Source organism: Cylas formicarius, unplaced genomic scaffold (genome assembly GCF_029955315.1).
Source record: "Cylas formicarius isolate icCylForm1 unplaced genomic scaffold, icCylForm1.1 PGA_scaffold_9__14_contigs__length_23061073, whole genome shotgun sequence".
Taxonomy (NCBI): Eukaryota; Metazoa; Arthropoda; class Insecta; order Coleoptera; family Brentidae; genus Cylas; species Cylas formicarius.
This window is the reverse complement of record NW_026844365.1, coordinates 2,265,712-2,278,586: the sequence shown is the minus strand read 5'-3', so window position 1 is coordinate 2,278,586 and position 12,875 is coordinate 2,265,712. Positions and strand designations below refer to the sequence as shown.

The 12,875-nt window shown below is 55.1% G+C and overlaps 2 protein-coding genes across 2 annotated transcripts in view; one reads left to right on the top strand and one right to left on the bottom strand.

Moving 5' to 3' along the window:
- Positions 1–1,674, bottom strand: part of LOC132707085 (follistatin-related protein 5-like) — a 32,636-nt gene extending 30,962 nt beyond the window's left edge. Inside the window, exons 1-2 of the mRNA XM_060678755.1 lie at positions 1,537–1,674; positions 445–528 (exon numbers count right to left, since the gene is read on the bottom strand). Coding sequence (XP_060534738.1) covers positions 445–528 — 84 coding nt within the window. The 5' untranslated portion in view covers positions 1,537–1,674. The remainder of the gene's footprint in view (positions 1–444; positions 529–1,536) is intronic.
- A 129-nt stretch (positions 1,675–1,803) lies between these two features.
- LOC132707084 (E3 SUMO-protein ligase RanBP2) lies at positions 1,804–12,334 on the top strand. The gene is made up of 6 exons (XM_060678754.1): positions 1,804–2,184; positions 2,267–2,492; positions 3,278–4,686; positions 6,366–11,010; positions 11,063–11,166; positions 11,223–12,334. The coding sequence occupies exons 1-6, from the start codon at positions 2,113–2,115 to the stop codon at positions 11,832–11,834; spliced, it is 7,068 nt and encodes a 2,355-aa protein (XP_060534737.1). The 5' UTR covers positions 1,804–2,112; the 3' UTR covers positions 11,835–12,334.
- Positions 12,335–12,875: the final 541 nt, after the last annotated feature.

Here is a 12,875-nt window from a genome sequence, read left to right as displayed (position 1 = left end):
AAAAATATTCTTCGAGCAAGCTCTGCGATAATACGCCACAACCCCTAGTTGCCCCGCCCTATATCGAGTTGTGGTTAGTTTTGGAGACACCCAGTATGTTCACAACCGCACCGATGATCGTATGCCCGTGGCGGTTAGACGACACGCGTGCTCCGGCATAATTTCACCGTCAAAGACGCGGAGTCGGGGGCGGGCAAGCCGCCCCCGCCCCCACCCCTCTCGGGGGATTCAAAACCGCGACGCTTTCGACGGGGTCCTCGGGGACGTCGTAAAATACGACTTCGGGCGCGATCCATCAATCAGCCCCTCGTATCCGTCATTGGCGCGACCCGAAAGGGGCCCTGTGGCCCCCCATCCCACCCTCGAACGGAGCTCCGACGCGATATAATAAATATAAAAATCGCCGCCAATTATCCAATGACGTCACCACTGCCCGCCTCTTACCTCGTCCTCCACACGCGTGGACTCGGCGGCCGCCGCCGCCAGCAGACAAGCGAGCCACGCCAGAGCAGTTTTCGCACGTTTCATCTGAAAACGAGGAAAGCATAAGTTTCCGTTCAATTTTAACAATCCAAATGCCGTGTTCCGTGTTCGTCGTTGATTATAGTTAGTGTTCCGTGGTTTGGGCGAGTGATCGCTACTGTCTCGCCCACGCATTAACACGCATTCGGTGGTTACGGCGATTTTAACGTTTTAAGAGACAAAGACGGACGCGGTTAATGATAACACGGGCTTCCCTTCGTTTTGCGGAAACGACCGTTGCCACGGAAACGGAGATAAACCGCCGTTTCGCAGTCGAGATAACGAGCCGCGTGCAGGGCCGGTTTCCCTGGCGAAACAAAGGCCTCCTTGATTTCGGATATCGTTAAAAGCGCGGCAAAAAAATCCTGAGACGCCCGAGGCGGAGGGTTTAATTAATACCGTCCCCGTCCCCCCTCCACCGAGCGGCTTTTTGCGTTTTAGCGTTTGATCCGATTCGCCCTGGCTCCGTTAAAAGCGACGAATTGAATTTGGTTATTTCGGGACAGCGAAAGCCTCTCGTCGCGTGATTAATATCGGGAAAAATTCAGTTTCGCCTGCCGTTGACACCTGCCGATCGGCCGTTAATGAATTAACGGACGGCCAATTATGCCCGAGCGTAATGAATGACGAGGGGCGGTCAATCACGCGTCAAATAAAGACCCATCGATCACGGCCGAGTGGTTATTGTGCGGGCGCCCGGTCGCGGACAATAAAAAAATGTGGTGTCGAAGTAATTTTTTGTGGTCCGTGAATGCAAACGCGGAGAGTGACGCGCCTCGTTTACCTTATTACGGAACGTTTAAAAACCAACAACCGTCTTGACGCAAACTCTCAATCGATAGTCGTTATGATTAAATTATTAACCCGTTTGGAGTGCACGACGATTTGAATCAATTGTCTAACGGAAGCGACTGGCATTGTACGTCAATTTTTTACGTTCCAGAAGACGGTTACATTGCGTTCAATTGTACCAACCGCGAAAAGAAAGCCGTTCGTTCGACTAATACTGCTTACCTTTTATTGCACCCGTGACACGTAAACAACGAACAATACGACACGACGCCGACCGTCTCAGAATGCGTCGCGACGTCAACTGGATGACGGTCGCACCCCTTCGCACCCCCTAAGCGGCGATCTTGCGCCCTTCGACTGTGTCAACGCGTATGGTCAATACCGCGCACATATTCGCGTTTTATCCCTGCTCGCCTGTTTTTCAGTGACCAACAGTTATTCTCTGATTTGAAAAAAAAGGTCCTATATTTGAGGGTTTACGTTGCCGTTGTTTTTGCGTAATTATCAATTGAATAGTACTTATAGAGCAGGGTTTTGTTTATTCCACTTGGACCAAGTTGGCAGCGCTGGGTTCCCGCTTTCGTGTCGTTGGAGAATCGACGTGCCGCGCGCTGTGGATCTCTTTCTACCTCACAGTGCGCGCGCGACGGGACGCACCTATCGGCGTGTCGTTTCGTACCGAGTAAAAAGTCAAATGGCGTATTCGTCTTTGAAAAATTTCAACGTTCGTGCAAGGTTGTCGTAAAAGTGATATTATCGTATTTTAGATTAAGTGTATTGCGAAAACCGCGATCGGCGATGTTCCGCACCAAGTTGGAGGTCGACAAACACGTTGACAACAGCCTGAAGAAGATAAACAACGAGACCGAGGTAAGCGGCGTGCCAAAATGTCCATCGATCATTATTTACTGTTTATTGGCTACGGTCGACACGTGCCAATTGCAAATTGCAGCGAAACTTGAGATGTTTTGCGTTCGCCAAGCTGTACTTTAGCGTCGGGGACTACGAGCAAACCGTTCGCTACGTCAGCTCCTACCTCAGTGTGAAGCCCAAGTCGCCCGAAGGCTACGGGTTGCTCGGTAATGCGCTGGAGAAGCTCGGCAGGAAAGAGGCCGCCTTGGAGGCGTACAAAAAGAGCCTTCAGCAGGAGCCCAAGCAGAACAATTTGATCATGAAAGGTATGGTAGATTAATATATATCAAGCGTTTAACTAGTTATGTGGTCCATGGCTCTTCTGGCTCGGTGAATTTGGTGCGACCTGTTGTCCGTTCTCAGTGGAATAGGATTGTAGTTCGATTACTTTCGAACCGTTTAAGCCGGAGGGTAAAAAAAGCAGAATTTGCAAAATCATGTCTTGGAAAATGGGTTCTTCTTTAATGAAAATTGTCTGAGATACCATGGTGTCAGTCAGTCAGTCCTATTCTTTTAGTGGCATATAGTCCAGGTGGACAGTAAAAGCTGTTTTATTTAAGGTTATGAAATGTAACAAGTATCTCGAATTTTGTAGCTACAGATTTTAGGAAAACATTTAAAAGACCCGGAACATTGATTTGAAAGAAGTTGGAGATTTAATTTTAAGGGGAGATATTCTTTTTTGAACTCTTGCAGGTAGTGTGAGTTACTTTCGAAAAACTGGATTTACGTTGTTTTTATGGACCTATCGGACTTATCACCAATGAAAGCAAATTCTTTCGGAAAAACAGAACAGTGTCTGGAAATTTCGAGTGAAGAGGGGTCGGATGGATTTGTCTAGAATGCTATTGAGGTTTGAATATCGCCGCGGGTAGTTTTTATACAGGCCCCTAGTTTCTCCATCACTGTCCTACAAACATCCTTTTTTTTTTTTGACGTGTTTGTCGGACCACCAACTAGTTGACGAACCTCTGCTACCTCGGAAATTTTGCAATAATACTACGCGTATATTAAATTTTGTTTTGTTTGATTAAACAAATAAATTGAACAGTGTGTCAACTGATGGCGGAGGACGACGTCGAGCTGGACCAGTCGGGGGCGCGGTACTTTTGCGAGCTCGCGCAGACGCTCGACCCCCGCGACCCCGCCATTTTCACGTTGAAAGAGCGCCTGGTGGCGTGCGAGAGCGACGACCCGCGCGAGGTGACCCGCTTCCTCCTCGCGGAGCTCGAGAACAGGCCCGGAGACGTCGCCCTCCGGGTCCGACTGATGCGTCACTATCTGCGCAACGACATGATCGCGGAAGCGTACGAGCACGCCGCCGACGTGGAGGAGCGCCAACTCGGCGACTTCCACGCGAGCCCCGCGTGGTACGACGCCGTCGCCGAGGTGCTGGTGCGGTACGAGCGGCGCGCCGCGTCCCCGCCCCTCTCGTGGCATTTTTGGCACCTGTCCGTCTCGGTACTCGACAAGATGGCCGGTTTCGCGCTCGACGAGCACTCGCCGACCAGCACGACGGACTACGCCGAATGCGTCTTCAACTTTGACCAGGTTCTGGCTCGCGCCACCGGCGACGCGGAGGCCGCGTGTCCGGACCCGACGTTCCGACGCCTCTTCCTCGACCACTACGAGGCGCAGCTCCACTTCCACCTCGCCGTGTTGGCCTTCAGGCAGGCGAAAAAGGGCCTCGTCGGTTTCAAGGAGTGCGCGGACTCGTGCCTGCCCGTGTGGCTCGTCGCATACCATTGCCCGCCTCCGGACTTGGACGGCGTGTGGTTCGCCGCCGCCCCCGAGAACACGCGTCGCACCGTCTGTCGGTGGCATCGCGACGCCTCGTTTCGTTGCTCGCAATCGGGTCACGTGGTGCTCGGGTGCGCGCCGAAGAACAGGCGCGGTGCGTTGATGGAAAAGGCGTCGCGGAGATGCGCGACGGGCGCGTCGTGGCGAGAGCGATTCTTCAAGAGCGTCTTCGCGGGGAGCCAGAGACAACGCAAGGCGGCGACGAGCTTCTTCGTCGCGCGGAGCGCCGTCGAGCCGACGCTCCGCCTTCCGGACGCCGTAGACCTCGAGCGGTACGACTCGACCGCGCAGACCGCCCGCCCGGCCTCCCTCCACCACTACGTGTGGCTGTTGAAAGCCAACGAAGAAGACCCGACCGCCTTCCGACTGACCACCTTCGACGGGTTGCCTTACGGCACCCGCAACCCCACCCACTGCTCTGCGGAGTCGCTGAGCGTCGTCGACGTAGAGGCGTTCCTGTACTGCGCTGCGATGTGCGCCGACGACGCCCCCCAACCGTACGAGAGGGACCGGCCCCGGGTGATGCCGGCGGCGGTGACCGCCGCCCTCGGCACCCCCGACCAGGCCAAGTTCGTCGAGGCCGCTCACGCGATGGGCGGCGCCGCCGGGGGCGGCCCCGTCGCCGGAGACGCGCGCCGCCTCCTCATGAAGGGCATCGAGGTGAGCTTTTTTTTTTTCAAACTTTCACAGGCTTACTGTAATACTACGAGTGCTTATTCAACCGTGTCCAAAAATCATTATTATTTTTTTTTATGGAAAAATGTCGAATGCGAATGTTATAAACGAGACTAAAAGAAACAATTTCAAATTAGTTTTAAATGCAGTCGGAAGTCTATAAGCGAAATTGAAGGGACTGCTTTTTTTTTTTTTTTCGTTGTAAACAGTTATTTACTACTTAGGAACATTTTATGTAAATATTTCACATAAAAAATTTATGTTATAAATCATCCCTTTTGTTCTTGATAAGAAATAACTTACTGGTTAATTCAAAAACTCACGAGTGAGAAACACACTTTAACCCATATAATCCCAAGCGTAAAAAAATAAATAAAAAAATGCTTTTTTGCTCTGAAATTATTTATTTTGTTGCACTACAGAATACATTACGTGTCAAAAAAAAACTCGAAACATAGAAAAAAGGGAGTGGCGTCGTGAGGGTGAAGCACCTCCAAGAAAATTCAGAGTCTGCCAGTCAACAAAAAAGGTGATGGCCTCGATCTTTTGGGATTGTGAAGGAATTCTTTTCTTATATTTTAAAGAAACCAATACCACTATCAATGGTAAATATTACGCAACATTATTACATAAATTGCGAGACTGCATACGTGTAAAACGTCGAGAAAAATTGACCAGAGGCGTGCGTCTTTTGCACGATAATGCACCTGTCCATACTGCTGGTCATGCGCAAGCTGCCATTTTAGAGTGTGGGTTCCAACAGATATGGCTCTCTGGTACTATTATTATTTGAAAAAGGAACTTACGTGCACGGCAATTTAACGACGAAGTTGAGTTAAAAGAGGCTGTTTTAGCTCATTTTGCAGACAAAGCAAAAGAATATTTTTTAAAGGGATTGAGTTAATAAAAAGATGTAATAAGTGTATTGAAGTTAAGGGGGATTATATTAAAAAGTAATGAAAAATTGTTACTCTACTTTGTTTCTTTCATATTCAGTCCGGGTAATTTTGGCGCTGCCCTCGTATATATGTCGAAATAATATAACAAAAATAATAAAATGGTTAGATATCTAGGACATTAAAAGAATGCACAACACAGTGCTAAAAAAAATGAATAATTTAATCACTTAATTGATTATTGAAGGGAATCCAATGATCCTCGACCCGTTAGATCAAATGTAAAATGGCCTATCCAAAACAAACTATCGGGGCTACTCAAAATCCGACCTAATCAGTGCGTGTTCCGTTTACTTCCGAAAAAAAAACCCAAAGTGGGTTCCCATGAGTTCACAATATTACGAATGACAGAATTATAACTGTTTAGACTAGACCGATAAATAATGCTAATCAAAAATAAACATCCGAAATATGGGAAAATATTGTCCACTTAAAACTAAGGGCGCTGCAATTAAAAAACAAATCCACGAAAATAAAAAAATCATTTTTTTTTTTAAATATAAATGATTTTTGAATTTTTTAAATAAAAATTGCTTTTTTGTCAACATTGAGATTTTTCAGTTCATTAGGTAATTCATTAAAATATTTTACTGCATAGTACGCATAGCTTCTTTGTGCGATAGTCAGTCGGTGTCGGGGCAAAATAATACTTTTATTACGAAAACGCAAACTATTTTTAATATTTCCCGTTTCGGGACCATCACGCAGGTGGTTCGGTGCGTGGGGAACCACGGCCTCGACGTCGCCATGTTGGTCCGTCTCGGCGACGCGTTCGCTCGGCGCGCCGAGAAGCGCGCCAAACGCTCGGAGGCGGAGGCGAACGAGGCGCGCGCCGAACTCTACTGGAACGCGGCGTTGCCGCTTCTCGAGAGGCTGAAGAAGCAGCGCGCGGTCTCGTACCCCCCTTGCCGCCTGTTCGAGTACCGCGGCAGGGAAATGGCGGCCGCGGAGGTCGCGGCGCAGATCGAGCGCGCGAACCTCTTCGTCGGCGAGCAGCTCGCCAAGCGCAAGGAGTTCGAGCGCGCGTGCGCCATCTTCGAGACGCTCCGCGATCCCTACGCCAGTTTCCACCAGGCCCGGATCTACGTGAAGATGGCGGACGAGTTAACCGACGAAGACGGCGCCGCCACCCGCGCTTTGCTGACTCGCGCACGCGACTGCCTCTATCTCACGCTGGACCGCCTCCGCGACCCTCTATGCGACCGCGACCATCCCCTCAACGCCCGGTTGGCCGCCGAAATCGACGAGACGGAGCGGAAATTGGCCCGGCTCGACCCCGACGGGCGTAGCGACGACGACGATGACGACGACGGCGCGGAGCGTAGCCCCGTCTACGTGGACGCTCGCGCGAGTTTCCGCACGCAGTCGACGCCGCTATCGCGCCGAGAGGCTCGTCCCAGCCCCGAGCGTTTGGACGCGCAACTGCGTCAGATGGCGGCCGCGAGGGACGCCGTAGTCGGCGGCCTCGTCGAGCAAAACAAGACGGTGGCGGAGCTGCAACGGGGCCTCCTCGAAGAGTTTCGCGGTTTCAAGGACGCGGTTAAGCGACTCTCGGGCGCCGTCGACGAGCAGGCGCGCACGTTCCGCGAGTGCCTCGACGACCTGAAGCAGAATGTCGGCGACGTGGTGCGCGAGCTCAAGCTGGAAATCCGCGAGCTGAAGAAGGACCAGCAGAAGAACACAGTGCAGCTCAGCGACGAGGACCTGTTCGGGCTCGACCTCGACTACAACGTGAATCCGCAGCCGCAGCCGCCGCCGCCGCCGCTGCTCTACCCGTCGCCGTATCACGCGCGGATGCCGCCTCCGCCGGCGGCCGCTCTCTATCCGAGTCTCTACCCGGGCCTCGCGTACGCCTACGGCGGCCTCGGCCTGCCGCCGCCGTTCCTCGCCGCCCCCGAGCAGCAGCTGCAGCAGCTGACGGCGTTGACGCAGCTCGCGCCTCCGCCGCCGCCGCCGGCGACGCTCGCGCCGCAATCCCCGAAACCGTTCGCGACGGGACGAGCGCCGCCCCCCGTCAACGTCGTCATCACGTCGTCGGACCCGCTGCCCGCGGCGACCGCCGCCTCCGCCGTCGCGAAGCCGGTACTGTCGGTGACGATCCCGCCGCAGCACATCAAGCAGCCGCACGGCTACCAGATCCCGATGCCGACGACGACGTCGACGCTCGCGGCGCCCGCCGTCTTGCGCGAGCCGCCGCCCGCGATCGCCACCCAGAGCCTGCTGACGAACGTCGCGCCGCCCCCGATATCGGCGGTCACGCCGCCCTCCAAGAACGTTACGCTCGGCGTCCAGATCGAGAAGACGCTCGACCGCACCTTCAGTCCCGCGAAAGAGGCGGACCCGACGGACGCGGAGTACGACCCCAGGCCCGACTTTAAGCCGATCGTGCCGTTGCCGGCCGAGGTGCCCGTCACCACCGGCGAAGAGAACGAGACGGAGCTGTTCCGAGGTCGCGCCAAGCTGTTTCGCCTCGTCGCCGACGGGACCGCGTCCGAGTGGAAGGAGCGCGGCGTCGGCACGCTGAAGATCCTCTTCGACCCCGAAACGGGCAAGGTGCGGCTCATCATGAGACGCGAGCAGGTGCACAAGGTGTGCGCGAACCACATGATCGTCGAGACGACGACGGTGACGCCGATGGGCGGGAACGAGCGCGCGTGCGTCTGGGCCGCCCACGACTACGCCGACGGCGCCGTCGTCCTCGAGAAATTTTGCGCCAAGTTCAAGACGGCGGAGGAGGCGGTCGACTTTCGCGCCGCCTTCGATTTGGCCAAGAGCAAGATACGGCCCGCCGCGGACTCGCCGAAAAAGTCGCTCGGCGGGTTCGTGTTTACGGCGCCCGTGGCGGTGAAGGAGGGGGTGGAGAAGAAGAAGGAGGAGGAAACAGAGCCGCCGCCGCCGTCCAAGCCGAGCCCGTTCGCCAACTTTAGCTTCGGCGACGCGTTCAAGCCGAAGGCGGGCTCGTGGGAGTGCCGCAACTGTTACATCGTCAACGGCGCCGAAGCGTCCAAGTGTCCGGCCTGCGACTCCCCCAGGTCCCCCGTGGCCGGCTTCGGCGACGCTTTCAAGCCGAAAGCGGGTTCGTGGGAGTGCGCGCAGTGCCTGGTGCGCAACGACGCGACCAACGCGCGTTGCTTGTCGTGCGACCACTCGAAAGAGGGCGGGGCTCCGGCGCCCACGCCCAAAGGCGTCGACCTGACCACGCCCGGCCTCAAGTTCACGTTCGGCGTGCCGGCGCCGCAACCGTCCGCCCCCGCGGCGTTTTCGTGGAAGCCGGCGCCGACGGAGTCGCCCAAGACCACCGAGTTCGTGTTCGGATCGCCGCAGAAGCGCGAGTTCGAGTTCAAGCCCAAGTCGCCGCGGCGCGTCAGCGAGGCGCGAGAAGATGGGGACGCCGAGGAACCGGTGGAGGAGGAGGAGGAAGAGGACACGATCTATTTCAAGCCGGCGGTGCCGTTGCCCGACAAGGTGGAGGTGCGCACCGGCGAAGAGGACGAGGAGGTGGTGCACCGCGATCGCGCCAAGCTGTTCCGCTTCGCGGACGGCGAGTGGAAGGACAGGGGCGTCGGTGACGTGAAGATCCTGCGCGAGAAGGCGGGCGGGAAGCTGCGCGTGGTGATGAGACGCGAGCAGGTGCTCAAGGTGTGCCTCAATCATCGTCTCACCAAAGACGTCGAGTACCGCCCCAAGGACGAGAAGACGTGGTTGTTCCACGCGGCCGACTATTCGGACGGCGCCGTCAGCAACGACCAGTTTTGCGTGCGGTTCAAGAGCGCGGAGGCGGCGCGCGCCTTCAAGAAGGCGGCCGAGGACGCGGTGCGCGTCGGTGAAGACGTCCCGGCGACGGACGATTCCGACGTCGAGTTCGTGTCGGAGACGAAGGTGAGCGAAGAGGAGGAACGGGAGGCGGTCCGGCTCGGATTACCGCCCAAATTCTTCGCGTACCGCCAACGGCCCGACTGCCGCTGCGCCCAGTGCCTCAAGGAGGACGAGTACCTCAAGGAACTGTTTATGGAGACGAAGAACGCGCCCAACCTGGAGGAGCTGCTGCGGCAGCCGCCCAAAACGGCGTTCACGTTCGGCGCCGCCTCCAAGGCGACGTTCTCGTTTACGCCCGGCCAGCCCATCTTCGGCTTCTCGCCCAAGCTTAACCCGTTCGGTGACGCCGCCAAAACTTCCAACCTTTTTGATAGTCCCAAAACCACACCGAAGACGAGCACCATATTCGGTACCACCGGCACCAACATTTTCGATACGACCGCCCCCGAAACCACAAACGGCGCCGCGACCCCCAAAACTAGCTCACTTTTCGGTAGTACCGCCGCCAATATTTTCGGTAGCCCCCCCCAAACGGTAAACAGTGCTACCGCGCCGAAGACGAACACCATATTCGGCACCACCGCGACCGACAGTCCCGCCTCGTGGAACCTCTTCGGTACCGCCGGCAACGATAATTCAAAAAGCACCGCTACTCTCGATACGACCGCCTCCACGGATAATCCCGAAACCACCAACGCGAGTTCCGTTTTCGGCGGTACCGCCGCCAATATTTTCGGTACCGCTCCCCAAATGGTAAACAGTGCTACCGCGCCCAAGACGAGCTCTATATTCGGTCCCACCGGTACCGGCAGCTCAAAATCCACCAATATTTTCGACACGACCGCCCCCGCCGATAATCCAGAAAGCACAAACGGTACCGCCGCCGCGAAAACGACCTCCGTTTTCGGCGGTACCGCTGCCAATATTTTCGGTACCGCTTCCCAAACGATAAACAGTGTTACCACGCCAAAGACCAGCACCGAAAGTGCGAAAACCACCACGAACGACGCGCCCGCCCCCGCCAAGCCGAACATCTTCGCCGACGTGGGATCGAAGGGCGGCCCGTTCGGCGCGTTGACCGGCGTCGGGGGCAGCATATTCGGCAGTCCGACGCCGGCCGCGTTCGGGGGCGGCAAAACCGACGGGCCTGTACTCAAGTGCGACGCGGGGTTGTCGTTCGCATCGCTGGCGGCGCGCGCGGGACCGGAAGCGCCGCCCGCTTTCGCCGCCCCCCAGGACGAAAAGGCGACTCCGTTCGCGTTCCTGGGGGCGGGCGCACCCGTCTTCGGCTCGGCCAAGAAGCGGGACGACGAGGAAACGACGACGGCGGCCGACGAAGACGGCGGCGGCGGCGACCACGATCCCCACTTCGAGCCGATCGTGCCGCTGCCCGACCAGATCGTCGTCACCACCGGCGAGGAGGACGAAACGCCGCTGTTCAACGAGCGCGCCAAACTGTTCCGTTTCGACGGCGACGCCGCCGAGTGGAAGGAGAGGGGCGTCGGCCAGATGAAGGTCCTCTTCCACCCGAGAGACAGTGAGTATAGCACGCCCCTAAGTCCTCCCCCAGGTGACGCGGCCCGTTTCAGAGACGTACAGGCTGCTGCTGAGACGCGAGCAGGTCCACAAGGTCGTGCTGAACCAGAGGATCGCCGCCGAGACGGACCTGCAGCCGATGGCGACGTCCGATAAGGTAGGTGCGCGAGGGACCTCCCCGGAAACGACGTCCACGTCCCGTTCGCGTTGCAGGCGTGGATCTGGGTGGGGTACAACTACACGGACGACGCGCAGGGTCTGGAAAAGCTCGCCGTGAGGTTCAAGAGCGTCGAGCTCGCGGACAAGTTTAAAAAGGCGGTGGAGGAGGCGGTCGCCAAGGTCGGCGAGTTTCAAGCCGCCAAGCCCGCAGAGGAAGAGGAGGACGATGACGAGGAGGAGGAAGACGACGACGACGACGACGAGGACGTCGAGCGGTCGGTGATGTTTTCCAAACGGTGCACGCTGAGCGAGGAGTCGTCGACGACGCCCGGCACATGGACCAAGGTCGCGATGGGCGACCTCCAGGTGTACTACGACACGGAGATTTACGCGGCGCGGATCGCCGTTACCGACGACCAAGGCGTCGTCTACACCAACACCCTTATCGGGATGAACACCATAATGGAGACCGGGAAGAACGAGTCCCGGTGGAAAGCGGTCGAGTGGGCGGACGGCGTCCTCCGCTGGCGCCACCTGAAGGCGACGTTTAGCAGTCCGCAGGCCGCGGAAGAGTTCCACTCGTCGTACCTGGAGGGGTTGAACTACGCGGAAGAGATCGGCCTGCTGGACGAGATGCCCAACGAGCACGATCGCGAAGATCAATGAGCGTTTTAGTAGTATATGTTTAGATTTTCTTGATTCATTTAATATAATCTTTCCTACTTAAAGCGGTGTTTTTTTTTTGGCCAACAAAACGTTCAAAAATCAAGAAATCGGTATTTTGGATCTCCAAGTAAAATTTTTAAAGGAAAATCCTCAAAACTCGTCTACTCCCTAAAACGGATATATTTCTGGATAACCAACAGCCGAATAAAAATTTCAAAGACCATAAACCTTGGAAAAACTACGAAACTCTTCCACACCCTAAAGCACCTAATACGGACATTTCTGGATAAGCATTTCTATCCAGAAACTAACCAACCAACAGGCGAATCAAAAATTCAAAGACTTGGAAAATCTATAAAACTTGTCTACTCCTTAAAACACCTAATATGAGCAATTTTGGATAACCAACAACCAAATAAAAATTTCAAAGGCAAATCCTCAACACTCGTCAACCCCCTAAAACACCTAATATGGGCATTTCTGGATAACCATCAGAGCATAACTTAGTAAATTAACATAATTGGCGACCCAAAACAACGAACGGCCAAATTGGGCAATCAGGTCGCGCCATCTATTCGAGAGCCGAAAAAATTTCAAAATTTTCGCGAAAGTAATTTGTTTTCGTTACTTGCAAGACAACTCAATTTAAAAATGGCTGTTTAACAGATTTCTTAGTATGCAGTGGTGATTTGACTTTCAGCTCCATCTATTGTACAATCAACGAAAATTACGAAAACTTATTAAAAACATCACGTCCGAACGAATGAGCTATTAATACCAGCCACATGGGAACGCGGCGGTATTGTACTGTAACGCCATCTATCGGGTAACCGGCAAAACTCCCCCGTCGCGTCGCGGTCTCGCTAAACCAGACTTTTCCGAATCGGCCTATTCGACGGAAACAACGACTCGACAGCGACCTCGGCGCGGGAGATCGGGCGTTTTTTTATCCGCATTGTCGGACCGCCAAGGTCGGAACGTTCTCGGAGATAAGGCGCACACACGGAATTAACGAAATGGCGATTGCGACACTGTTGCCTA